This window comes from Talaromyces atroroseus (assembly GCF_001907595.1).
Source record: "Talaromyces atroroseus strain IBT 11181 chromosome Unknown scaffold_2, whole genome shotgun sequence".
NCBI lineage: Eukaryota > Fungi > Ascomycota > Eurotiomycetes > Eurotiales > Trichocomaceae > Talaromyces > Talaromyces atroroseus.
This window is the reverse complement of record NW_017971434.1, coordinates 1,216,864-1,243,318: the sequence shown is the minus strand read 5'-3', so window position 1 is coordinate 1,243,318 and position 26,455 is coordinate 1,216,864. Positions and strand designations below refer to the sequence as shown.

Sequence of the window (26,455 nt, the reverse complement as noted above, 5' to 3'; positions counted from 1 at the left end):
CAGTCATTCATCTTCAGCTGCTCCACTGATATCGCACCAAAAAGAGTGAGTATCTATCATCCTGTCGGGAAGAAGTAACGCGAGAAGCTGGAATGTACCTGAGCATCCCGTGCTGAAAATGCGCTTGTCCCTGCAGGCAGTCAGTCCACAGTCGGAGCCACAGTTCCTTCTTCATCTCTCCACTCACCAGTCATCGGGCTCGTCGTCGTCGCCTGGGCCTGTCGCCGTGGCTAGCACTTTCTTGTCTTCGCTGGACATTGTGTTGGTTTGAGTCTCTAGCACACAAGTTGTGTTTGTTTCTGTTGGGCTGGCCTGCGAAAAAAAATACATAAGCGTCCCGCCGCCATGTCTGCTGGACGAGTCGTGAATCCGGCGAAACTCAACATCCTGGTTTACTCCGGTGCGCCTGAACAAGTCCAGAAATAAATACATACAATCAATCGCCTTATTAATTTGCACACTGACTATTCTAGGCCATGGAAGCACGGTCGACTCTGTCCGCCATTGCTTGTACACTCTGCGCCGCCTGCTAGCCCCCAACTATGCTGTCATCCCCGTCACCGCAGACATGATAGTCAAAGAGCCATGGATCTCCACATGCGCCTTGCTCGTCATGCCCGGTGGCGGAGACTTGGGCTACTGCCAATCTCTCAATGGCCAGGGCAACCGGCGCATCTCTCAATTCGTGCACAACGGCGGCGCATACCTGGGCTTTTGCGCCGGCGGATACTACGGAAGCCAGAGATGCGAGTTTGAAGTCGGCGACAAGAAGATGCAAGTCGTTGGCGAGCGAGAGCTAGCCTTCTTTCCGGATACGTGTCGCGGCTGTGCGTTCGCGGGCTTTGTCTATCATAGTGAGGCTGGTGCTCGTGCGGCAGAATTGAAGGTGTCCAAGTCGGCATTCTCGAGTGACGCGGTGCCGGACTCTTTTCACAGCTATTACAACGGCGGCGGCGTGTTTGTTGATGCTGAAGCGTATGCTGACCAGGGAGTGGAAGTTTTGGCCAGCTATACCGAAGAGCTTTCTGTCAACCCTGGCAAGGGAGCAGCTGCAGTCATATATCGCCAAGTAGGCGAGGGATCAGTTGTTCTGACGGGGCCACATCCAGAGTCGGTGCACATGGTTCCAACAAAGAAAAAAGATACTTCTTCGCTAACTTCCTTGTTTCCAGATTTGCAGCTATCAACCTTGACAAATCCGCCGGCGGCCCTGAATATGAAAAAGTTATTGAACAATTAGCGGCCGACGACAAGATGAGGATGGATTTTTTGAAGGCGTGTTTGACGAAACTGGGTTTGCAAGTGAATCAAGAAACCACTACGGTGCCATCTCTTTCTTGCTTACACTTGTCCTCCGTCGAGCCTGAATATACTCAAACTCTCGTGTCTTCACTGGAAGAAGCAATCACCAAGGGTGAGGGTGATGATGCGAACAAAGAATTCCTCAAAGACGTCAATGACACGTTTCAAATCGAACGCAATGCTGAATATCAGATGCAAGATCTGAAAGAAGCATTGCCTGATGCGGCGGGGGCAGACAGTGGGAAACCACCAAGTGATCAATCGAGTGCTACCGCTGACGAGGGCATCGTTGATTATAACACGATTGTTAAACGTCTCCTGGTTCACGACGAATGGCCGCTGTCTAAACTAACACCCTATTTCAACCACCATGCATTCTATGCACATCTAAAGCACTATCAGTCCCGATCGAGGGAAGCTGTACTTGATTTCGGAAGGTTTATAATCTACGGTGAAGTCGTTACAAGTACTAATACCATGTTGGAAAAGCAAGTCAACTTGGTCCCCCCCCCCCCAACATCAATTAAGAGACAGTACTAACTCGGGCTAAATCCAGAAATACTCGCCTTCTTCGACGCCTGCCCACTGGCTTTACAATGACAGCGACAGTTCAAGTTGCTGGAAGAGGACGTGGATCCAATGTATGGGTATCACCAGCCGGCGCTTTGATGTTCTCAACCGTGATTCGGCATCCCATGGAAAAGATGCAGTCCGCACCTATTGTATTCATTCAATATCTCGCTGCGATGGCTGTTGTCCGAGGCATAAAACAATACGACAAGGGATACGAGGACCTACCGATTAAAATGAAGTGGCCGAATGATGTTTGTAAGTGGATCACCCAACCGGAATTCTAGACTGTGCCCTCCATACTTATACAACCCTATTTAGACGCCCTTGATCCCGCACATCCAGACAAGAAACAATACACCAAAATCTCCGGCATCCTCGTCAACTCACACTACTCTTCGGAAGAGTACCTTTCCGTAGTCGGCATCGGCGTGAATGCGGCTAATGCATCCCCGACCACATCGCTGAATGCCATTGTTGAAAAATTCGCATCCCGGGCCACTGCCAAGTCGAGTCCCATTATCCTCGAGAAATTGCTTGCGCGCATTCTGACTGTCTTTGAGGAATTGTATATCCGTTTTCTGCGCGTAGGGTTTGACAAGAATTTTGAGGATATGTATTATGCCGACTGGTTGCATATGCATCAGATTGTCACTTTGGAGCAAGAAGGGGGTGCCAGGGCGCGTATCAAGGGCATTACGCGTGACTATGGACTGCTTCTGGCTGAGGAGTTGGGATGGGAGGATCGACCGACTGGAAGAGTGTGGCAGTTGCAGAGTGATAGCAATAGCTTTGACTTTTTCAGGGGGTTGTTGAAGAGGAAGGTTTGACCACCACCAAGGGAAAAAAAAAAAAGAAAGAAAGAAATGAAGGATATAATTGCCTAATCTCTCTCTATCATAAACTCAAAACTCCTATCCCCCTCCCCTATAGGTATCGGATGTACATGCTCATCATAAAGCGTGCGCTCGACATACCTCACTCTCCCGCGATAATCAACCAGTAAAACTGTCTGCTTCTGTGTCCCATATAGCCCGGACATATAACCCTGCAACCCCAGTTTGGCCAACTGCTCAACCTCGGCCTCAAATTTTGCACGGTCACCAAGCAAAGGGATGAAAATCGACTCTTTCAGCTGGCTCATATATTGCTCCTTGATAGGCTCGCGGTCTTGCAGACGCGGTAGAGAGTCGGTGTTGAGAACGTCGAAGAGTCTTGAGATCAAATCTTCTTCGTCGTCGACGTTGATGTCTTTCTGGTATCCGTCACCGGCGGTAGACACAACGTGTGCCTCGATAGCGCTCCTCATTAAAATCTCCCCATTTATAATCTTGGGCCACGTCCTATCGTGCAAGACGGTGTTACTCAGTCCCACCGTCTCACCCCGTTTCCCAGCAATCCACGTAACCGCGTCAATGTCATCGGGCATCCGATTGGAGATGATGGCCAACGGCTCCCCGATCTTGCCGCAGACAAGACTGAAGCCACCGGCTTTTTTCGCTGTTTGGCTTTCAATCATGTCTGCGACGAACTGGCGTGTAGTTCGCTGTTGTTCTTCTTCTGTATCTTGCTTTATTGATGATGATGACGACGACGAGTTTGACTGACGCCGTGCAGAGGGCGCCTCAGTCAGAAATTCATTGACTATTACCCCGCGACTAACGCTGCTAAATGGCGCGGGTTCGCGATAGTTCGTGAGCACTGCGACTCGCCCCTGTCTCGTCACGCCCATCCATGTTCCCTGTTCGGGACGAGCGAGATCGCGCGAGCCAAGCACCTGGCTATTTGGCTCTTGCCACCATGCAGCCGGGGCTGTGGGACGGTGGAGGTATTCCTGCGAGCGTGTTAAGCCATCGATCCGGGCTAGACGAACATAGATACATACATCTCGGTTATCGATTATAATGAGTTGGTAAGCGGGGTGCGCTGTCGATACTATGGCAATGCACATGGTGTTTTGGTTTATGTAGGAATATATGAGAGATTCGACTGATGTGTCTTTTACTGATCTTCCTGTTTGTTTGATGCCACTTGATAACTAGTTCTGGCATGATATGGCCGACGTTGGGTTTAGGAACTAGACCAGATCGAGCATGGCTATTCACGCGCGGCGCTCATTGGTCGATCCTTTCGTTTTTTTCAAACTAGTTTCTACCACTTGCCCTTTTTGAGAATGTGGCGAGAACCTGGGCCTTGAGCAAGATGTCTGATATGAATGGCACCATGCTGTTGTCAGGAATAAGTAAAGAGGGTAATGCTCCTCGGTATGTCAGATAATATCTTTCAAGGCCTTGGACCGACTGATGAACGGCTAGCCACTCGAGAACGGCTGGGCTGCGCAGAGAAACCTTGACTATGTTAGAATGTGAGTATTGTTGTCGGGTTATAAACATACGTTCACTAAACAAAGCAACGCCTTGAGCCAATCAGAGCTCGCCTGGAGAATATAGACCTCGCCGAACAATGGCATGAATTCATTTGTCACATACGTAGGCATAAGATGTATTCTTAGATGGACATAGAAACATAGAACTTCTTGGTCAGGGCTAGGGCTAGGGCTTGCAGTGCTGCTGATGCCAAGACATAGCTATATACTCACCTACCTCCTCAATTGAATACGCAGGTACCTGTTTATGACTTCATGTGAATTTTCCCGCAGCAGCATAATGAAACACCGTGGTCTCAGATTCCACGAAAGAGGCGCAGTGCTTCGCGTGATGCCTCGACAGTCCGAGGGCGAATTCATGTGACCGTCCTGCACAGCACGTGACAAGAGCCTTGCAGAGATCGTCGACATCGACTCTTGACGTAGCATCTCAGGCTCGCACTGCAAGCGGAAAGCAAGTCACAAAGTCGCAGCGATGAAAGTGATGAGCTGAAAAGCCAAAAGGAGGAAGAAAGATTCCCCACTTCCCGATAAGCCTTCTTTCTTATCGACTTTGCTTCGTTCCGCTTGCCCACTCCACCTTTCACCTTCAGATTCACCTTCGTCTTCGTCTTCGTCCTGCAGTCAGTCTTCACGCCGCAAGCTTTACTCGTGTGAAGCAAGGATCTATGATATTGAGATATATAGCTGGACCATCTCAAAGGAAACACGTTTGCAATGTTTGGCATCTTTGCGGACCTCCTGTCGTGAGTCAGCCGAACTGCGATATGCTCAGCCCGTCCAGCTCGAACAGGCCGACACAGGTTGTTCTTGAAACATAATGGCTAATATACATATTCGCTAGCTCGGCTATCACTATATTATTCCCAGCGTTTGCTTCCTACAAAGCCATTCGTTCCGGTAATCCTGCACAGCTCACGCCATGGCTGATGTACTGGGTTGTGCTGTCGGGCATACTGCTAGCTGAGTCATGGACGGTATTTATTATCGGATGGTATGGGCAACGCCATTCTTCAAGAAATATCTATGCTGACTTTTTTTTTTTTTTCTTTCCCCTCCCCAGGTTCCCATTCTACAGCTGGATTCGTCTCTTCTTCCTGTCCTACCTCGTCCTTCCCCAAACCCAAGGCGCCCGCATCCTATTCCAGGAATATGTCGATCCCTTCTTCGAGCAACACGAGCGAGAAATCGAGGAGTTCATTGGCCGTAGCCATGAGCGCGCCAAAACCATAGGTCTGCAATACTTCTACCAGCTAGTCGATCTCATCAAAGAAAAAGTCCTCGGCATGCCGCCCCAGCAGCAGCAACAGCAAGCAGTCTCACCTCACGCCACCGGTCCTGCTGGATATGCCCAGTCACTCCTCTCTCGATTCAACTTGCCATCATCCGGACCTGGCGCCCCACAAGGCCTCGTAGTTGGGGGCGACTGGTACTCTCTCGTCACCTCAGCCCTCGGCGCCGTAACCTCTTCCTCCACCACTACTAGCCCAAGAGGAACCCGCAACCTCGACGCGCAAGCCGAACAACTCTCCGCAAGCGGAATCCTACATCCCGACCGAGTGGCGAAACTATCACGCAACGAAAAAGCGCGGTTCTATTCCTCGCAGCGCGAACGCCTAGAAATCCTCGTTTCGGCCCTGGAGAAAGAAGAGCGCAAACTCACCCCGACTACGAGCAATAGCAGCAGTAGCAACAATTCTGATGATGATGATGCTGCTGCTCTCGCTTATGGCTATGGTCATCGCCCGTCGTCGTCGATGAGCAAGACGAGACTGCGCAAGAATGCAAGTGAGGTTTCGTTTGACCAGATTGATGCGGATGATCTGAGTGGGTCTACGGCGTCTATACATCATCAGCATCATAATACCAACAACCATAATAACACTCATTATGAAGAAGGCAGACCAGCAGCAGGACGATGGACGAGCGGCTGGTTCGGTGGCAATTCTAATTCTGCTACTGCATCCTCAAAACGCCACGTACCCTCCTCCGACTCCGCGTCATCGTCATCGCCGGGCGTGGAGTTTGCGGCTAGGGCTGTGGATGAGATTGGACGAGCATCTGGCTTTTCGAGATAGATCTTTTCTTTTCCCTTTGCTATTTTCTAATATATACTAAAAAGAAAATAATTCAATCCTCGGGCTTTTCGATTCACCCTAATTACTGAAATTTCCACGTAGGCAGACCAGCACAGATTAGATATATAATTATCATCATATTAAATCCTCAAAAAAGTTTTTGACCCTACTAAACGTACATACATACAACCGGCGTGACGAAACTTTTTTAAATACATATCATATCAATATGAATCGAACAGCTGAAATGGAAAAAGAGAAATGTATTCGGGTATTAACTTGAAAGAAGCAACAATCAATCAATCTCGATTCGACTTGAATCAATTCGATTCGAAAACAGAAGGAGAAAAAGCGGGAAAACGAGAACAGAAACCAAAAGGATCCATAAACCAGGATAGAAACAAAAGACAACGAATCAATGCAATTTAAATGAGTGAGCATGAGCTTCACTATGACGATGCAGAAAGGACAAAGACAAGCTCGAAAGTCGAAAGAAGAAGACGAGGAGGAAAAGAAGAAGAAGAAGAAGAAGAAGAAAAAGATTATTATTCTACATGGCAAAAGAAAGGAGAAGACCGTATCAATTATTCATCACCCCCTTCCCTGGTTGCTGTTTTCTGATCTCTCTTTCGTATTGTCGTTGTTTCCCAATTATTCGTTCCATCTATCGCGGCTGGATAATCGACCTGATCCTTGTTGCGTTTTGTCGTCTGTCGGAATATTGGCGGACGGTGATCGCGGACTTGACTTTCGCGTAGATTCGACAGAACCATGTTGAATATTGATACATCGCTAGTCAATCGAATTATTCCAACGGAGGAAAGAAAAAGAAAGTGAATAGATAATTGGGGAATAAAGAAAAAAGAGGATGAAGAATGACATGGAGAAGAAGTAGAAGGAAAAGAAGAAAGATTATAATATGTTATAAACAACCCAAACTTTTGTCTTTCCGAAAAATATGATGGAAAAAGAAAAATTTAATGAAAACCGAGTTATGCAATGATTCATGCCGTCATGGTTATGTGTAGAACAACTGCTTGAATCTCTCTTTTTTTTTTCTTGTTGCTGTTTTCTTTCTTTCTTGGGTTTCATGTTTTCTTCTTCTCAATTCTATGCTGCTTCTCCTTCACTCTTCACAGGTTGCGATTTTGTCAGTTCAGGTGACGTCGGGTTTGAAGGGGGTGATGTGGCCATGTTGTCCTCGAGACTTGCCAAGGCGCTGTAAGAATGTAAGATTAGTATACATACACTTCAATCATGTTTATTAGATAAAACAAACCTGAATGCGTTGATGGAGGATGCTGCCTCCTTATCTTCCTTCTTTCCTGCAGGCGGTGTTCCCGTGCGGCTGCTTGCTCCGCTGTCCTCGCCACCACGAACCAAGTTGCCTCCAGGGCCTAGGTTCTTGCGGCCACTGCTGCTGCGAGACCCGAACATGCTCGATGGTCCGAATGACACAGGCTGGTTGGCCGTGCGAGCCGTCTTGAGACGACGTAGATCATCACTGCCAACTTTGCTGGACGCAAAGTCTGGCGGCGGTGCTTGGTTGCGGTAATCGCCTGAAAAGTTGCGAGCGTCGCCACGGCCGAGTGGTGCACGGCCGCTGCCCCGGCTGGCTTGTTGACGCAGACGTTCCATTTCAGCTTCGTGTTGGACACGGGCGGCCTAATATGAGGAGTTAATAAAGCTGCACTGAAAGGAGGAAAAAATTGACTTGCACGTACCTCTTCACGAATCTCAGTGATCGTCTTTGGGCCTTTGTCGCCACCCTTCGATACCCAGTTGGCAGCACGCAAGTCGACAACATCCTGATATAATAGTCAGTACCGAACAACTTATGATGTATTATTCTTCAAAGCATTAGGCTCTTACCATAAGCATAAACTTGAGACGACTTGGTAGGCCAGGAGTATCGATCATGAGAGAGATACGACCAAAGTACGCATCCATCATGGCATGTCCCTTCTCAGAGACGTCCAGACTAGCACCGATTGTGCGTAGAAGACTTGTCAAACTCTCAACCTCGGCCTCATCAGGGATGCCCTCGTAGTCAACAAGCTTCTTCACACACTCATGCATAATACGCTCAGTCAACATTCCCAATTTGTACAGTTCACCAATAAACTTGACAAGACCGAGACCGCGACGTTTGGCAGCAGCTGCGATGTAGTATTCATCCGACATCAAGGCTGCCTCTTCAGTCACGCCCTCTGGCTTAGGCGGTAGGTTGACCTTCCAACCACGCTCAAACTCCTCTTGACAGCGGTTGAGAAGGTATTTACGGAACAGACTGCCACCTGCAACAACATTGCCGTTCTTGTCCTTAATGTTCTCATCCTTAATATCCGGACTCATGCTCTCAAGCATGCGCTTGCAGAACTTGGCATACATTGGAGCCCAGTGCGCTTCGTCAGTGGCCTTCTCGAATGTGAGTTGAATAACCTGTCGAAGAGTACGGCCATCGGTCTCGTCCTTGGATTGCGAGACAATTGCAAGAATTTGCTCGGAGATACGCTCGAAGTTGTCCGGAGTCATCTTGTTGAGGTTGGCCTTCACCTTACGTTGCACGACATCAGGCGCCATGTATGCAGAGTCGCCGCCTGGAGTTGGGCCAGCGGTGGCAGCTTGACCAACACTTCGCGGTTTCCAACCGGTTGTAGACACAGCGAGGGGCTTAAGAGCAACATTGGCTGTGAGCGGCATTGACTTGTTAGACTCTTCCTCCTTCTTGACGGCCTGCTTGTCGCGTCTGCTACCACTGCGTGTACCTGCCCGGCTAGAACCAGGGCGAGGTGACTGAGGTACATTGTGAATAGTCGTGGAGCCGCTACGACTACCCATAGCGCCAGGCCCAATAGAGCCAGGACGGCCGAAGGGCCCGCCAAAGTGACCGCTTCCCATAGGCGGCATGCGAGCACCGGGAGTCGGGAAACCATCTCTTGAGGCCCCTCCAACGGTAGGTGTGTTGGCACCCACAAAGGTGCCCATTTTGAAATTGGATGGGATTCCAGAGCGAGAAGCAGTTCGGCCTGTGCCAGGAGTCCGAGCAGATTGTGGTCGTGAAGTATCGCCGCTATCTCCCACGGTCTCGCGGACACGGACATCCCAGTCCAAAGTGGGCTTCTCTTTGAAGACATTCTGGAATTGCAACAAGAATTCCTTGTTGTACTTGAATTTGCGATCGGATGGAGCATTGGCATTCAAAGCCGGGTTGGGCGAGACGATGGAAGTAGGGTAGGTAACACTGGCTAGATCATCCAAGAACTTGGCACTGTGCAGCGATTTGAGAGCTGCACTTGGCTGTGAAGGTTCGACAGCCTTGGTTTCAAGCTTAAGAGGACCTGGTTTTGCCTTGGAAATACTGGCCGGCTTGGAGGGAGGTCCCATGGAGGCATCAGAAACCGAAACAGGCGTAGCAGCGCCACTATCGTCCGGCGTGGAGGTTTCAGTAGCAGGGAAACCTCCCTTGCGCAAAGATGCAAAAAGTTCGGCATTCTTCTTTGAGCTTTCGTCTTCGCCGCCAGCCTCGAGCTTTTTAATACGGGCTTCCTCAGCAGCCTCAGCTTCACGTTCTGCTTGTTTCATGTTGCGCTCATAAGCTTCAGCTTCCTCTTTCTCTTTGCGTTCCTTCTCTTCCTTGTCCGCCTGCTTCTTTTTGTAGTACTCAGCTTCAGCGGCAAGTTCCTTGGCTTCAAGCTCAGCCATTTCACGTTCGATGGCATCAAAGTCAATTTCATCGTCAACAGGAGCAGGAGCAGGAGCAGGAGCAGCAGGCTTCTCCTCAGGCTTCTCCTCGGGCTTCTTTTCTTCCTTGGGCTCGTCGGTCTCTACCTTGGTTTCCGGTTCAACTGGCTCAGTGGGGGCAGGCTCCTTCGATTTACTGTCATCCTTGTCAGCTAGAGAAAGATCCTCAATTGCCTTGCGAGCGTCCTCTTCCTTGCGACGATTTTCGGCCTCTTCCTGTTCGATCCTCATTCTGACAGCATCGCGGAGTTCTTTCTTCTTCTCCTCATCGGTCTTGACCGATTTGCTCTCAGTTCGGGAATGGTCGGTGCCGCTAGCAGTGCGGGGAGGTGGCGTGGGAGCGGCACCCTTGACAGGTGATGGCGTAGCACGTGCTGGGGATGCTGGCTGCTTGTCAAACGACTTAACTGCACCGCTGTTGGGATCCTTAATGACGATAGCACTCTTCTTCGGCGTTGGGATGATGAAATGTGCCTTTTGTGGAGCGGGGCTGTTCGAAGTTCTGCTTGCATTGTGAGCATGACCTGGAGTAGCAGCAGCTGTTGGAGCTGGCCCCTGGCCGAGACTCGAGCCGGGCCGATCGTTAGACACCTGAGAAGAGTTCCTCGACAGCGGAGTGGACTGCGCTGGTGGCTGAACTCCTGCGGCGGGGAATTGGCTTGGTATATAGGCACCGGGCTGACCGTAAGGAATACCGGGTCGGGGCTGAGGTGAAGGCGGTGTCATGTACATGCCTTGCTGCACTGCGTAGCCGGGGTAATAATAGTTTTGATCGTAACCATGAGGGTAATTCTGAGGTTTCAACATTGTTAGATAATGTTCAAATTCACCACTTTCTGGAGCAAGATTCACGGTAGGAAGAAGATGAGAAGGGTTAATGGTGGGAGTAGGGGGAGGGAGTGAAGGCGTGGGTATAGTGTTTGAAGAGGCACTGCTAGGGGTTCCATGTGAACTCTTCTTTTTGGTGAAATTTCTTTGATTGGGTTCCATTTTCCTGAAGGGTTTTTTAAAAGAAGTGTTTCGATTCCTCACATTTTGGGGTCCCATATGTTGATTGTAGCCGCCATAGTGTTGAGTTTGCATCTGAGGGTGTGCCATGGGTATGGGGTTCATTTGCGGAGTAGTAGCAGGGTGTACGTTATGCATGGCCGGGCTTCGAGCGGCCTGGTGAGGAGAGGCTGGGAACGGCATACCACGTCCTTGATTTGGACCATGGAACGGGGGGGCGTTCATATTCGGTCCTCCTCGAGGTTGACTTGGTGTGGCTCGGAAATTAGGGCTCGTAGAGTATGAGTTTTGGTATCCGGAGTTCGAGTATCCACGGCCTCGGCCACCTGGATGCGAATAACCACCGCGACCAGGTCCGCCAGGTCCTCCAGGGATGTGACCGCTGATATCGCCATGGCCGGACTGTGAAGATTCGCGACGGAGATGAGTGGCCGTGGGTGGGCCAAGAGGCGCTTGGTTCATTCTCCGCTAAGCATGGCAGTTAGCGCATGACTGCTATCAAATAATAACAACGAAAAAGCCATAAACAAGAAAAAGAGACACGGGAAAAGAGAGAAAACGGGAGCCAAAACAGAAGCGCAGTTGTGTAACATACAGCATCCCCCGAGGCATCAGCGAAGCTGCCAAAGTTTGGCGCATTGCCCTGGTTTTGGTATGTGGACGGCGGCCGGCCGCCGCTCGATGCGGGCTGAGGAATCGGCGATGGGGACGTCGAAGGGGAGGTAATGCGAGGATTGGCAGGTTGCGCGACACCGAGACCAGCCTGTGGTTGACTGACAGGCATCGCGGGAGAACCCATGGCTGGCGAGTTCTGATCTACCGATCCAAACTGAATACTGTTGCGATTCGGGTTACCGGCTGCGCCACCGTTTGGGATAAATCCAGTGGTGCCAGCAGAGCTGATAGTTACGGATTGTTTCCTGCTGTGATCCGCATGGACGGAAGGAGCGCCATTGACAATGGTCACTGTCGAGGGTTGGGAGTCCTGCATGGATGATTTGCCGTTCACTGTGTTCGTAGCTGTAGAGGGCGATTTTCCATGGTGCGCCGAGGCAGGCTCAGAATCGTTGGACTTCTTGGTGGCGTTCGCGTACGACCTGGCAGCGTTGTTTGCCAGGGGCGACGTCTTAGCGTTTGAAGCGGCCGGAGAGGAGTGGCTTTGTCCTTGAGACTGAAGACCCGGCTGCTTGTGAGAGATGGAGCTCATTCGGATGGGCGAGATCGTTCGACGTTGGAAAGCGCGAGATGCTGTGTCTCTATCTGATGATTAAACAAGGGTAAAATATTTCGCACTCCAAAAAGAAATTTGGCCGCGAAAATTAAACGAAAAAATAAAAGGTGCAAATCCTTTTCTTTTTCAATCCCTTGTCTGGTAGTACGAATACGCCCGACAAAAATAAAGGGCAAAGAGAATTGGATACAAGGGTCAAAATTTCTGAAGAAACGGACCCGAGTACTCTTGACCCAGCAGGATAAATCCTCCACACAATTTTAGTAAAATGAGGGGATGGAGAATAAGAAGAAGATATGGTATGATCAAGAGTGTCGGCGTGATATTAAGGAAAAAAAAAAGAATGGGGTTTCCCTAAGACACCAGGTTTCCCAAATAGGTTCACCTAGCTTGGTGGCTGCGGGTTTCCCAGGCCGCACAACAAAGTGTTTGAAGGGTTTGCCGGAGAAAAATCACGCGCGTGATTGTTTGTCCGAGGAAACAACACGCAAGATAACAAGGACTGTTATCTGCGACAACACACACACAAAAACAACCTCCTCTGTATGAACAGAAAGAGGAGACTCCTATAGAAGAAGGGTGTTTGGTTTTGGGGGGAGAAGGGAAAGAGGGAAGGGAAGGAGGGAGAGCGAGAGAGGGCAGGCAAAAAAAAAAAGTGCAGGCCTGAGGCTGGCTTGGGGCGAGTCGACGGGAACTTGGTCCAACAGGGTTTAGCGCCGTCGCTGTCACGGAATCGTCTATTTCAGATAGGATGAGAGTACATCGTTACATACTGCCTAGTCCCTAGGCACTCTCGACTATAACTAGTTATGCTATTCTATTATTGCTCAGTGGACATTCCCGGATGGATCGCCCGGCCTCACGGCAGGCAACGCATACAGTCATCGGCTTCTGCCTGGCGCGCTGTGCAAACAAGCCAATAGCCTGAATACGAGGCAAAAATGGAAGAAGCAACACAAACCGGACATAAACACATATAACTCCCTTGCCACCGAACGAATCAGAGTTGACGTAACGCAAAGGTAGGGCGAGGACTACTTCGCCCCGGGCATGCTTCCATGCTTTTATGTCCCGCTCGCCGGGTGTTGTGACTGTTTTCTGTTTTGCATCGCTTGGTCTTCTGCTTTCCTGGTTGAATCTATCACCGGCTTCTAATCCGGATGCAGGTCACATGATGTATGCCCTATTCAGTCAAATACGTATTAGTGGTAGCCTGGAATAAGAAACCAACAAGAGATGTCTCATTAATTTACGAAGCATTCATATTTATTGTCTGTCATTAGGCGTCCAGATCAACTTTCAACCAAAAAAATGGCACGCCATGATCGCTTGCTGGTTTCATAGTAGAAGAGAGATGAGAGAGGAGCGTCAACAAGCCGTTGTTGTTGTAGAATAAACATGAAAAGAAGGGAAAAAAAAAGTCATATCATATCATCATCATGCAGCAAGAAAAAAAAAAAAAAAGAACAATATAGTCTTTCGAGACCCAAAAACCTGTCGACTGATCATGATCCGTCAGCTAGTTGTAGCTTGCTCGAAATTCGCTGAATAGCCTCCTCGTCTTCTTCTTCGTTGTCGTCATCATTCCCCTGCGTGTCGAGAGGCATTATCATCTCTACCTGAGGCGACCGATTTCTACCTCGTGATTCTGTTTCGCTCTCACTCTCGCTTTCCGGTGGACTATCCAAGTTACCTAGTCCAGGGCTCTTGAGTACTCGACCGGCATTTTCATCTTCCATTTCCGGTGACGGTTGAGGTGTCTGTGTGCGCGAACCGTCTTTTGTATTATCTTCCTCTGTATTTGAACTGGTAGTGGACAGTTTAGAGTCACTGCCCGTGTGTGCATGTTGAAAGCGTCGAGGAAGCCCCACCGCTTCAGCGACTGCCGCTGCTTCTTCTGCGGGAAGTTTGGCCACATTGGTATCCGAGCTGACTTTCTTGTTGAATAAACCGCTGCCTTGCTGTTCGCTAATTTGAAGTATATTGCCATAGCTGCGACGGGTTGGGTCGGCAAGACGTTTCTTCTTTTTCTTCTCACGCTTGGTAGAGGGGCGCACGACGACGACTGGAATGGGCGATTGTTGAAGACAGTATTTGGACACCGAGCCAGGCAGCAAGCCCTGCATGCCACTTAGACTACGCCCTCGCGTTCCCACAATAAGAATAGCCGGTTCATAGATGCGAATCTGTTACATTCCCGTAAGCCATTTTTTTGCTGGAAGAAATTTGGACGGCCGAACTGGAGATTTCTACAACGTACCATTCGCTGGATAATCTCTTGAACCTTGCCGACTGCGAGTTCTAAAACCAAACTGATAGCCTTCTCATCTTGTTGATTTTTAGAGATAACTTGGTTGAGCAATTTCTCCGCCTCTTTACGATACCTGCCGCCATCGAGGCTGGCATCGCTAGCAATTTTTGAATCCTTCTCAACCACTCGTAGGCATATCACCTCGTCGCCGTCATCGACCAACTCATCGATTAACCAATCTAGGGCAAATTCCGAGTAGTCGTTCTGATCTGTGCCGCATAGAAACGTGCGACTTCGTCTGGTAGCCTGGTAATTTTTGTGCTTGTAGTTTAACGTAAAGGAAAAGTCGGCCGCATCTCGATTATCGAAAGTATCGAACGAAACACCACGCTGATAAGTGCTAAAACAACCAGCTTTTAGCATTTGACAGGCCAATGTAAAGGTGTAAAGTAATAAGGAAGCAGAGCACTTATTTACTTACCTGGGAGGCGGAGGAGACGAAATTCTTCTCGGTGGCCTGCCTTCTACTGGGGTCTGCCTGCCACTATTGCTAATCATACCCTCAGGAACAGCTTGACTGTCCGAACCACTGGACTGCGCAGATCGTCTTCTCGGCGGGTCACTTCCTATAAAAGATATCCGGCGCGTATCAGATCGCAAACTCTGTGTACTGTCTGTAGATCGTGACGACCCGTTTTCGTTTGTTGGAAGGCTGATAGTCGGCGTGACGGATTCTGGCAAAGTCGTTGGAGATGTCATTTTGGTGATAGTTACGATTGCATATCAATGAAATAACTTCAGTGTACCGTGGAGGTTTTGTGCGCGCTGAATTGAAGAAGTTGAAACTGTATGTATTTTTGACTCATAGAAAACATGTGACGAGTTACCCAAGTGGGGGGGGCCTCTGTCTGGCTAGATGTTGCTCAGCCACAATTGGCAATATGCTCACCCCAGTTTAATCGGGTCAACTAACCTTCGCTAAGATAGGATGGACGATACCAGAAGTTGATGGGTTGTGCATCAAACGAATGTTGTTGTGTGATGTCGTTCTTGAGGCGGGTCGGTCGGTACGTAAGAGCAATCGGAGGATGAACAAAGAGCCCACGGGCGGGTCCAGGAATGCTGGCAGCGTTTGCAAGAGCTGCTAAGTGAATGAAAGTCGATACTTGCGCAGTCGTCGGGGCTCGCCAGAGACACTCTATTGGGCTCGCAGAAAGGAAAAAGTTGTTGTTGTTGTCGAGAAGTTCAGGCATCAGATTCAGCCCAATCAACCCTCTCCATTCGTGAATCCGGCAAGAGCGTACCGTGACTACCGTCAGGCCCGTTGCACTAATCTACAATGAGACTAGCGCAGAATAACTACGGAATGCGGGGCTGCCGTCCGTGGCTCTTGCCTCATGGCGCGGCGCAGCGCCTTCCTTGCTCCCCTTACGGCCTTAGGCACTCAAGTATGGCCCGGCACAATTAGAGTAAAAGAGAGAAAGGGGGGGGGGGCGGACGAAGAGAGAGAGACACAGAGAGAGAGAGAGAGCGAGGGCTTTTCTGTAGCGGCATGTCGGTGACAACTGTCTTGCAATATCATATCGACGTGTCACCACCTATCAGGTCTGTTGATGTTGAGATTAGCCTGTTGCGAGGTCACAATAGTAGGAGGTGCATCGTGCCTGCCTTGAAAAACTGGCATCATGTGTCACATGGGCCTGGCATTTGATGGTATTCCACCACAACTCTTTGTTTACCACAACCATATCTACTTTATCTAGCACTGTGGCTCTGGTCTCCATGGGCATCTTCTCTTGTAAATCCGCCTACGATCTCCTGCCACCTCGTCATTAAGGTGCACAATGGCAGATCTATTCGCACGCCTACCAGCTGAACTTAGACATACCATTTTCAGTGCACTTTCCCACGAGAAAAGCTCCTTGTCGAACGCTCTGGTCGTCAACAGATCCTGGAATGCCCAAACCGTCGGATTTATCTGGAGCGAGGTTACTTTACGAGAAATATGGCACATTCGCAACTCGCAAAATGCCCATAATTACTTATCATTCGTCCGCTCTCTTGTTTTCGGACTGAGCGATAACCGCTATCATGACGATATTATTCAGGCATGCACGCAGCTACGCATTCCGAGGCTTGAGAAGATCTCGTTTATGCCTGGCATTATCCTAAGGAACGATTCCATCGACTATATTGTTCCATACCTTCAACCATCTCTCTTAACATTCTGTTCAATTGGTGGAAAGCTGTCGTTGAAACTTCTTTCAGCTTTGAAAGACACATGCACGCGCCTCGAAGACCTCAGGTTCAAAATGCCATTAGACAGCATCACCGATGAGGTGAATGCGGATGACTTTTACTGCTGGCTCCAGGAAATTCCATCACTTCGGGCACTTTCGTTCTTCAACAAAGGCAATGTCGAAAGCTCGACTGTCGATGCTATTATGAGCCAGCTATTTTCAAAATCCACATTAGAGAGGTTACTTACCAGACCGTTTAGACGCCTTTGTCTAGAATATCGCGTGGATGAGCCAGAAGAATTCGACACAAGCTCGATATGTCATAGCTTGCGTGAGCTTAGCGTCATTGTAAGAGCTGATGTTATCACAGCTCTACAGGACCTGGGGCGCCTGCAGATGTTGCAACTGCGGATTGACGGAGACTACCCAGAAGATGTACTTTCGCCTATTTGCTCATTGGCAGAGTTGAAGTCCCTCAGTATCATATTTACCACCGCGGGCACACTGAATACCGAGCAAGTTATGTCATTGAAGCATCTTGATAGACTGGAAAAGCTTGAAATTCGTACAAGCGAGAAAGCTGCCCGTGGGTTCGAAGGATACGTACTGAAGAATGTCATCCCCATTAAATTGCTCCCATCATTTGATGAGAATGATTTCGATGAACTGGCTTCATCGCTTCCTAAATTGCGGAATGTCTGCTTGCTCTTTGACTGGGACCCAGACGGCCGTCGTGTTCTTTTGTCCGCTGCTTCGTTTTGGCCAAACATCGAGTCTCTTTATCTGGGATATAATATTGACCTTTACGAAAGCATCCTGGTTTCAGAGAAGCCTCTGTTCCCGTGTTTGAAAAATATGTCGAAAATACGCTTTCTATTCACAGATGTTACCGGAAACTGTGACTATAACGATTCTTTTCTGTGAGTGTAGTCCTCTCTCCCCATCTCTTATAGTGGTGCACTGCCGGGGACTGCAATATGTTGAGATAACATCCTTTCTAATTACATGTAGTACCACGCATATTGAAAAAATCGTGGGAAATCTATCCCATGCCTTGCCCGTGCTTAAGGATATCGAGATTAGTGGAGATCCTAGCGGCCAGCTGACAATTCCAATCATGGTGCATAATCTGTGGTTCCCTGGGGACTCGACTTGGAGCTGGAATAATCACCGTCTGGATTGGTGCTGGGAATTTGAAGGGTATCTTTGAAGCATATTGATTGTACTGAGAAATTATAGGGCTGTGACGCCCGACGTGAGGTGGTTTTAGCATTTCAAACAAGAGACAGATGTAGAGAGTATACAGTATATCAAATACAAAGGCTGAAAGGTGAATCTCGAAGTTGAGCCTTGATCACGCCACGTCCATCACAGAGAGAAATATTTACATCCAATTTGTATCAAATACCATTCCAGTGCCTTTGGACAGCGGACCTTGTGCTTCATGTTTCAAGTTGGTCGCCAATATAAAAGGTCATGTATTGTTAGTTAGGACCTGCCTTTGATTCTATCAAGTTGGATTGCTACCACCATGACACAATCATCTCGCTCCCTTTCCTCTTCAATATACGATCCTCTAACGTCCAAATCAACACCTTAAGCTGACGCTCCGTATACAGAAGATATTGAGTGTCGACCACCCTATGTATTTCGCAGACCCACTTGCCATGATCGGAACATGGGATCTTTGATGTGACCGCAGCAGTAGACATATCTCTGGATGTACATGTGCTGCTGTTGCTGTTGCTGCATGGTGGCGAACAAGCTGGTACGGACAGAGAGGAAGATGCATGAGAGGCGGGCAGCGGGGAGGGTTTCTCATCAGGGCTCGAGGGTGCAAAAGATGAATATAACTCAAGACTTCGTGGACACCCCTGTTCCTCAATGTCGATTATTCGTTGTACTATTCTTGTAGCTGACATGGATTCGCAGATCCCTTCGCGGCGAGGATGGAGTTTGATCAAGTGCAACGCCTGACGTCGAATGCTGGGGTCGCGACTGCGAGTTGCGACTACATACAGTATCTCGAGCACTGTGCTGCCGAGGACGAAAATTGGGTGGTTAGTTTGATGTTCTCGCTCTTGATTGACAGAAGAAGTTTCAATGTATGGCTCCCTCTCGAGTACTTTCTGGACAAGATCCAATATTTTTAGGCATAACGGCGATAGTTCGTCGTGAACATTGCCTTTTCCCCTGTGTGTCGTGAAGGGAAACATAATAAACCGCGCGTACTCTCGTCGAAGCCGAATTAAATTCAAACTGCCCAGCTCAGAAGTCGTCGGACAAGCCATCGTCGACAGCAGCTGGGAAAACCGGGCATCCCATATGTCGCTTTGACAGACCAAGAATTGAATTTCCAAGTGCCATTGCTCAGAAAAGTATTCGGTATAATTCAATCGTAGAAGTTTGTTAAAAATGACTTCCAATTCAAAATATGCCTCGAACAAAGACTGGAAAGGTTGTAGTTTATTAAATGATGTCGGCGACGACGATGAAGAAGCTAAAATATCCTCGTCTCCCCACTGCAGAAGAGCCTGCTGGCCACTAATATAGGGACGTATCTGAGTATCTAGTCCAATAAATATCAACAATAGCATATCCACGATCTTCTTTTTTGCCTCGGATATGTGTTGTTGGCTAAGACGCCAGTGCTGAATCAATTTCATTCCATTTTTGACATGCATAAACGCCTGTAATTGCCGCCCCTGGAGCGTACTGAGGCAAGTAAACAGGATGCACGTCGTCAAAATAGCCTGCTGGTCTCGGAAAGTAATCTGTTCCTGCGCAATCAGCTTATACATCCACTTGATGGCCTTGTTGAATTCTCGAAGACCAAACTCTATGCCACTGCTATCGGCAGTTGCGCGCGGGATGTCGCATGGTGTAACATCGCTTAGATAACAGTGATGTATGTTGCCAAAAGCAGTGATAGCATGAAATAACGCGGGATACTGGTGCGCAACTTGCAGGGTGTCTCGGGCCCAGAATTCGCTGCCATGGAAACCAGCTAGGCTGGAGGACGTTACGGACTGGAAGAAGTCGAAGTTTTTCTTCTCCAGCTCACCACCGTAAAACGGTATCCATGATACGCAGTATGGCGAGGACGAAAGCCTTGTTGAGCTGGTGTCCTTTTGTTGCCGCGGTTGTGTGATGACTGCGTTATATGGATGATGGCCTTTACTACGACCGTTGGCCGCTTTTGCATTCGTGCTGTCAACAAGGTCAAGTTCTTTCTCCTCGTCCTCATAGCCATCGCATTTGCGTCCAGTTGACAGGCACTTTCCGCAGCTGGAGGGTTTGATTTTAGTCAATCCCGCATCATCATAAACGAAAAGACAACCTACCTCGGTCTAGCCTCGTCGCATTTGACTCGGCGGATCCTGAATGATCGCAATCATTAGTATGAATGTGCTGAACAGTGAGTTGTTACGTGATATACACACTTGCAAGTCAGACATCCTGTTCGGACCTTCGGTGCCCATCGCCGGCGACGGGGAGCACTATCAACCGCGGTCTTCGCCCCCAGCGGTGAGCCTTGATTCTGCGATGACATGTACTCCTTATTCATGAGGGCTAGTGACGATTCCGGACAATATACAGTCCAACGTTGGTCAAACCTGGGGTGACGTGGAGGAAGGAGTAAAAGGTGCTGAAGCTGATCAATCATCAGCCGCTGATTATTGCGAATCTGGACTAGTGCGTCCTGCTTTTCCTAATCAGGCAATTATCAACTCTTCTCTTCTTTGCACGTATGGACAGACATCCAAGCTCCCTTTTGTGTGTTAATCAGCCTATCCTATCTATTTGGAATACCGCCCAGACGGCGCTACGTTATCTGATACATGACTGTTACTCTTGGTCCGGTAATAGATCTCTAGCTCACCGTAAGTTAACCTCCCTAAAATGTAATAGTCTTTTGAGTCTGATTTCCTGTTTGAGAAACCGCAGGTGAGTGAACGTGTCCCGGAGTCCACAAAAGAAAGTCATGGGTTGAGTATTATTACAATTACCGACCTCCTGAGAGTAACCAGATATGATGCCCTATATGGTGGATAACCTCAGTCTCCCTTCGAACGTCGTCACGAGAGAATGTTTGCCGGGTAAGATGATTCCAAAGCTAGAAGGAACATGTTTTAAACATGAAAGTGGATAATAACTAGACTCAAAGTTGTCATGAATACTTAGAGAATGGATAATATAGCATGTTTTAAGCTTCTGATGTTGAAAAAGCAACCAAGTACATGAGAAATGCGGTAACAAGGAAGAGAAACAACGGTTATGCTTTATCTGTTCCTTGACCAGCACCACCTGGAAGACGTACAACTGGCTTACTCTGCGCTATTTGCGGAAAAATCTGAGAAGACGCCCCTGATAGACTGGGGGGTGGCTTCCGATAGTAAATTTGCCAAATGCAGAGTCAGCAGTAGATAGAGCTCGCATTGAAAACGGCTGACGTTGCACCTCCGAATAACGCAATGCGCAAACTCCCTCTGGATCGGATGCAATGGCGTTCGGCATCTCGTCTGTCAATTTAGAGACCGTTCGAGGAGATAGCAAGTTCTTCAATTTATTCATCAGACAGTTTTCAACGCGGAGACACGCGACATTATCCACAAATCCGGCAGCAAAGATTTTATCTTTGAATCTATCATGGAGAACCATCCTCATGCTAGGACGTGCTAGGCAACCGTCACAACATTATTATCGTACTGACATTCGTATAACAAAAAAAAAAATCTGGTGATAACACCAGCATCTTGCCAGCCATAACCCTAGCACGTTGACTTCTGTGAAGTGCATTCTAGAGCTAGGAATGAATAGAAAACCTACCACTAGGACTAGATCCAAGCAGGTGAGGCCTTCGATATCAACACTTTAGGGGCCCAGTGAAGCAACATTTAACCGACACCAGATCCCTCCGTGTTTGCAATCACTTTGACTCCCGGGATTTATCCATAAAAATGATGATTATAAATGGCCGGTGATAGTGTTGTTCTACATTAGCTTCATGTCGAGGCTGTAGTATTGCTCAGCCGAAGTGCAATTAGGCATATGTAATAGATTGCGGAGCAAAAAGCTGGCTAGAAGTGGCCAGCTTTTTGGGATCAATCAACCTTGGAGCCAACGACCGCCAACTCACTCCACTGGCGCTCCAATTCTTGCCCAATCCACGAGGTGCGCCACCCGAGGTTCTTCTCTACACGAGACAGAAACTTCAGTGCTCCCCGCTGTTCGGCGGGCTGTCGCAGACAATATCCAACTATGTATGGTATCAGAAAGCTCCCCCCGGATTCTCAACAAGAAAATGACTTACAACGATGAAGGAGATGCGAGGCAATGAAATAGCTACTTTGAACGCTTTCATTGGATAATGATAGTCCAATGGCCGTAACTACGTGACTGGCTATCTTTCTCTATTTTGAACATCAGCAATACAACATGACTGACAGGGGGGTGACGTTGAAAACAGACTTCTGCAATTAGTCGAGCTCGGGATATTTCATAGTCCGTCAGCTGCTGCGGTGGTGCGTCAGACAAGGTGAGGAATATGCTAGAAGCGTGGTAATACTGTAAACCGACCACTAGAAGAGTTAGTGTTTCATCTGGAGAATTGAAAGCGAGACAGACAGACCGGCCGGGGGCGACATAATCCATAGTTCAGGAAAGGGTCGATCTGCGGACAGGTCAGGGGCTTCATAGCGCAGTGGGTGCCAAATCCTCGGCTTGTTGCGATGCCACTCCTCCACAGAGTGTGCCAAGCGCTGCCAGCTTTTCCGGTCAATGGCGTATCCTGGCGCGGTGCAGCATTGTTGAATGATGCATGCACATAAAAAGATAATGACGTTGGCGTAGGCCGCGTCATCGTCGCGGTGGAAGACCGAGGATCGCTCATAATTCTGCATATCCAGCTGCATTGGCTCGCACTGAACTATAGATGAGTAGATGGCCTGGCGCAGGAACTGCCAGCTCACGGCCTCGGCCAATCCCCCAGACGACGCTGATCGAGACATAAGGTTCAGCAGACGATTAGATCCAAGGAGGTGGTATTTCCCATCGGTACTCCTTTCCAGCTCTTCGTAGAACCGAAGCACCACTACGGTGATAAGGAGATTTTCATCATAGTTCTCCTGCGGCTGATTGAGGGCGACGATAAGCAGTTCCAGGCATTCCCCATGAAAGGCTGACGCTTCGCAGTCGCTGTTATTTGTCAATATAGCATCGTGTCTGGAAGCGAGTGCTAGGAGAGCTTTTAGAAGCATTGGCTCCTCAAGAGCTCGGCGCGGCACCTCGGTGCTGAAGTGAGACTGGGGGTCACAGATATCCGCCTACTGCCGTTAGACCACACGCTACATCATTAAATCACAAAACTCACCACGGCTGCGATTTTTTGAATATAGGAGCGGATCAAGAATGCCTCTCGTAGGGATAGTGTCGAGGCATCGACTGGTCCAGGGCTGGGGGTACTATCTAAAAAGATATCACTAGGGACAGACACAGCCGCATTTGGGGCTATCAGTTGGATAGGTTCATCTGGGGATGGATATGATAACTCGGGCTCCTGGTCCTTCTCCTCCGGTTCAGGTGGTTCATGCGTGAAGCCGTCGGTCTCCGGAACAAAAGTGACTGGAATATCTTCCTGTTACTAAACAAACCTTATTGTCGCCTCAAAGAGAGGAGCCATACCTGGCCTGGAGACACCAACCCAGACCTGCTGGGCATCCCAGACAAGGTCGTAGCGGGTGGGAGCACTATCACACTGCTGATATATATGGCGGACAGGGCGGAACTTGAAGCGCGGTTCCAGATGGCATGGCTGGCCTAAGCGTGCGCAGTAAGAGCATGAGGAGGCGCCGACAGGAACCACGCAGCGAACATGGCGATGGCGACAGCGAGCACAGCCCTTAGTCACTCGCATATTGATTGATGCATGCCTTGTTGGAGTGAAGCAGTACGCTTGAGTCTCTGATAGTTATCTAGCTAACTAGTACTTAAGTAGTTAGTGCCGCTGGCGTAATCCATCCCTTATCTCTTGCCCTAAATAGGTAGGTAGCTAGCCCTATCTCTGATATCAACACAATATCCATTAGGCTTCAGCGTGTCATTTCTTTATTCTTTCTTGGACATTGATTTAGCTTGAATCTATTTACGTGGTTGCACAATTCCTACAGCATCACTCTCTGAATCCTGTGCGTTAGCTCCTCAGATATTAGGTATCATGATGCACCGTGCTATCAACTGGCCTGGATCTACTGCTTATCTCTGAGTCCCATCGCTTTGACACAAAAAGTATCTTACTCCGCCCACCCATTTAGGAATCTTATTCCGCCATGCAGTAGTGCTATTATTTTTCCATTTGCATGGTTTGCTGTAATTCTCGTACGCATCAACGGGAACTCTATAATCACTATTGCTATTATGGTAAGCCTCTTCTTTGGGATCGTGCAGACCTTGCTAAAAGTAGCAAATCTATGCTATCATAGCATCATTTCCAGAATATGGATCTAGTCATGTTACGTTCCTTGTTGAGCATCTAAAGGAAGTAGACATTTCATCACTGTTCCCTGAGGCGGATATGATTCTACGTGCGCTATCCTATGTACCCAGGTATCCAGCCCGAGCAGTCAAAATCAGATCTACAAGTCCCCCTCCGCCAGCAATGGAGGATTTTCCCGAGGAAAGATTCCTGGAAATCGTTAGACAAATTGACGTGGTTACAGTAACTAGGAATACCGAGTTGTTGTAGTTCTCCGTGCTCCGAGCTCGGTCCCTGCACTGAGTCTTTTGTCATCTACCTAGGTATAAGAAGTGACTCCCGTGGACTTCCTCGTTCCCTCGTCATTCCTATCATCTCTCTCGATCTATCTCTCCAGAACAAGTCATGTCGCTGTCCACGAGCATCCAGACTCCCATAGTCACATTTGAACAGCCATTGGGCTTGTCTGTCCCCTATCTTTCCCCTTTGCTCTTAAATGACTATATATAAAGTCTTCCGTGACTAATCCATGAACTCTAGGTTCATCAACAATCAATTTGTCAAGGGCCTCGAAGGCAAGACCTTCGAGACTGTGAACCCAACCACCGAAAAGCCAATCGTCTCCGTCCACGAGGGAACCGCAGAGGACGTTGATATCGCGGTCAAAGTCGCACGCGAGGCCTTCGAGCTCTGGGCTGAGGTGACTCCCTCAAACCGTGGTCGTATGCTCACCAAGCTGGCTGATCTTTTCGAGCGCGACATTGAGACCCTTGCCGCTATTGAATCACTTGATAATGGCAAGTCTCTCATCATGGCTAAGAACGATGTCAGAAATGCTGCCGGCTGTCTGCGCTACTACGGTGGTTGGGCAGATAAAATCATCGGTCAGACAATCGATACCGGTAACGAGACCCTGACCTATACCCGTCACGAGCCTATAGGTGTTTGTGGTCAAATTATCCCCTGGAACTTTCCAATTCTGATATGGGCTTGGAAGGTCGGCCCAGCTATCGCCGTTGGCAACACGGTGATTGTGAAAACCGCCGAGCAGACCCCTCTCTCAGCTCTATATGCCTGTAGACTAATCATTGAAGCTGGATTCCCGCCCGGTGTCATTAATGTTATATCCGGCTTTGGTCGTACTGCTGGCGCCGCTATATCAAGCCATATGGAAATTGATAAAGTCGCCTTTACCGGCTCTACTCTAGTTGGCCGCACTATCCTCCAGGCTGCTGCTACGAGTAACTTGAAGAAAGTCTCTCTCGAGCTAGGCGGCAAGTCACCTAATATCGTATTTGATGACGCTGATATTGACAATGCTATCTCCTGGTCTAACTACGGCATTTTCTATAATCATGGACAGTGCTGTTGTGCCGGTTCGCGCCTGTTAGTACAGGAAGGTATCTACGACAAGTTTATTGCCCGATTTAAAGAGCGTGCTGCTCAGAACCGGGTTGGCGACCCCTTTGCTCCCGATACATTCCAAGGTCCTCAGATCTCCCAGCTCCAGTTCGACCGTATAATGGAGTACATCAACCATGGCAAGGAAGAGGGTGCTACTCTTGCGCTAGGTGGTGAGCGCCACGGTACCAAGGGCTACTTTATTCAGCCCACCATCTTTACCGACGTGACTTCAAACATGAAGATCGCCCAAGAAGAGATATTTGGACCCATTATTGTGGTGCAAAAGTTTAAGGATGAGGCAGATGCCATCAAGATTGGTAACAGCACCAGTTATGGTACGTGTCCTGATCTAAACTCCTCAACAAACCAATTCCTCTTACTCAATACCTTCCTAGGGCTGGCTGCTGGTGTGCACACGTCCAACCTCAATCGGGCTATACGCATGTCTAATGCTCTCAAAGCTGGGTACGCTTTATCTTTCCCCCTATACCTAGGTATATATGCACAATAAAATAGTGGCTAACCACTCTAAGAACCGTATGGGTCAACAACTATAACATGATCTCCTATCAAGCGCCTTTTGGCGGCTTCAAGCAATCGGGGTTTGGGCGCGAACTTGGTTCCTACGCCCTGGAAAACTACACTCAGATCAAGGCAGTGGTCTGTCGCCTGACGGATGCGCCGTTTTCATAAATACCCTAAATATCCTTGACTGAAAATTGCATATTATGATGCAATATTCCGGTTCTTAAGCCATTCAAATGGCT

At 48.7% G+C, this 26,455-nt stretch overlaps 9 protein-coding genes across 9 annotated transcripts; 4 read left to right on the top strand and 5 right to left on the bottom strand.

The window, feature by feature from the left end:
* Window positions 1-345: 345 nt before the first annotated feature.
* Window positions 346-2,702, top strand: UA08_02569 (hypothetical protein; the record flags this gene model as incomplete). Its single annotated transcript, XM_020264625.1, has 5 exons — window positions 346-400; window positions 474-1,110; window positions 1,173-1,739; window positions 1,859-2,130; window positions 2,194-2,702. The coding sequence occupies 5 exons, from the start codon at window positions 346-348 to the stop codon at window positions 2,700-2,702; spliced, it is 2,040 nt and encodes a 679-aa protein (XP_020122096.1).
* Window positions 2,703-2,786: 84 nt separating this feature from the next.
* On the bottom strand, window positions 2,787-3,823 carry UA08_02568 (hypothetical protein; the record flags this gene model as incomplete). The annotated part of the gene is made up of 3 exons (XM_020264624.1): window positions 2,787-2,799; window positions 2,850-3,706; window positions 3,758-3,823. The coding sequence occupies 3 exons, from the start codon at window positions 3,821-3,823 to the stop codon at window positions 2,787-2,789; spliced, it is 936 nt and encodes a 311-aa protein (XP_020122091.1).
* A 1,152-nt stretch (window positions 3,824-4,975) lies between these two features.
* UA08_02567 (hypothetical protein) lies at window positions 4,976-6,336 on the top strand (the record flags this gene model as incomplete). The annotated part of the gene is made up of 3 exons (XM_020264623.1): window positions 4,976-5,004; window positions 5,103-5,252; window positions 5,322-6,336. 3 exons carry the CDS (start codon window positions 4,976-4,978, stop codon window positions 6,334-6,336), a joined length of 1,194 nt encoding a protein of 397 aa, XP_020122090.1.
* A 1,110-nt stretch (window positions 6,337-7,446) lies between these two features.
* Window positions 7,447-12,295, bottom strand: UA08_02566 (hypothetical protein; the record flags this gene model as incomplete). Its single annotated transcript, XM_020264622.1, has 5 exons — window positions 7,447-7,555; window positions 7,616-8,001; window positions 8,061-8,144; window positions 8,209-11,556; window positions 11,684-12,295. The coding sequence occupies 5 exons, from the start codon at window positions 12,293-12,295 to the stop codon at window positions 7,447-7,449; spliced, it is 4,539 nt and encodes a 1,512-aa protein (XP_020122089.1).
* A 1,529-nt stretch (window positions 12,296-13,824) lies between these two features.
* On the bottom strand, window positions 13,825-15,329 carry UA08_02565 (hypothetical protein; the record flags this gene model as incomplete). Its single annotated transcript, XM_020264621.1, has 3 exons — window positions 13,825-14,505; window positions 14,580-14,970; window positions 15,052-15,329. 3 exons carry the CDS (start codon window positions 15,327-15,329, stop codon window positions 13,825-13,827), a joined length of 1,350 nt encoding a protein of 449 aa, XP_020122088.1.
* Window positions 15,330-16,414: 1,085 nt separating this feature from the next.
* On the top strand, window positions 16,415-18,020 carry UA08_02564 (hypothetical protein; the record flags this gene model as incomplete). The annotated part of the gene is made up of 2 exons (XM_020264620.1): window positions 16,415-17,730; window positions 17,822-18,020. 2 exons carry the CDS (start codon window positions 16,415-16,417, stop codon window positions 18,018-18,020), a joined length of 1,515 nt encoding a protein of 504 aa, XP_020122095.1.
* A 1,217-nt stretch (window positions 18,021-19,237) lies between these two features.
* Window positions 19,238-20,378, bottom strand: UA08_02563 (hypothetical protein; the record flags this gene model as incomplete). Its single annotated transcript, XM_020264619.1, has 4 exons — window positions 19,238-19,260; window positions 19,527-20,098; window positions 20,155-20,190; window positions 20,254-20,378. 4 exons carry the CDS (start codon window positions 20,376-20,378, stop codon window positions 19,238-19,240), a joined length of 756 nt encoding a protein of 251 aa, XP_020122094.1.
* A 1,537-nt stretch (window positions 20,379-21,915) lies between these two features.
* Window positions 21,916-23,726, bottom strand: UA08_02562 (hypothetical protein; the record flags this gene model as incomplete). Its single annotated transcript, XM_020264618.1, has 6 exons — window positions 21,916-22,070; window positions 22,125-22,224; window positions 22,259-22,392; window positions 22,443-23,136; window positions 23,184-23,434; window positions 23,495-23,726. 6 exons carry the CDS (start codon window positions 23,724-23,726, stop codon window positions 21,916-21,918), a joined length of 1,566 nt encoding a protein of 521 aa, XP_020122093.1.
* Window positions 23,727-24,689: 963 nt separating this feature from the next.
* On the top strand, window positions 24,690-26,381 carry UA08_02561 (Aldehyde dehydrogenase; the record flags this gene model as incomplete). Its single annotated transcript, XM_020264617.1, has 4 exons — window positions 24,690-24,748; window positions 24,825-26,023; window positions 26,084-26,153; window positions 26,222-26,381. The coding sequence occupies 4 exons, from the start codon at window positions 24,690-24,692 to the stop codon at window positions 26,379-26,381; spliced, it is 1,488 nt and encodes a 495-aa protein (XP_020122092.1).
* Window positions 26,382-26,455: the final 74 nt, after the last annotated feature.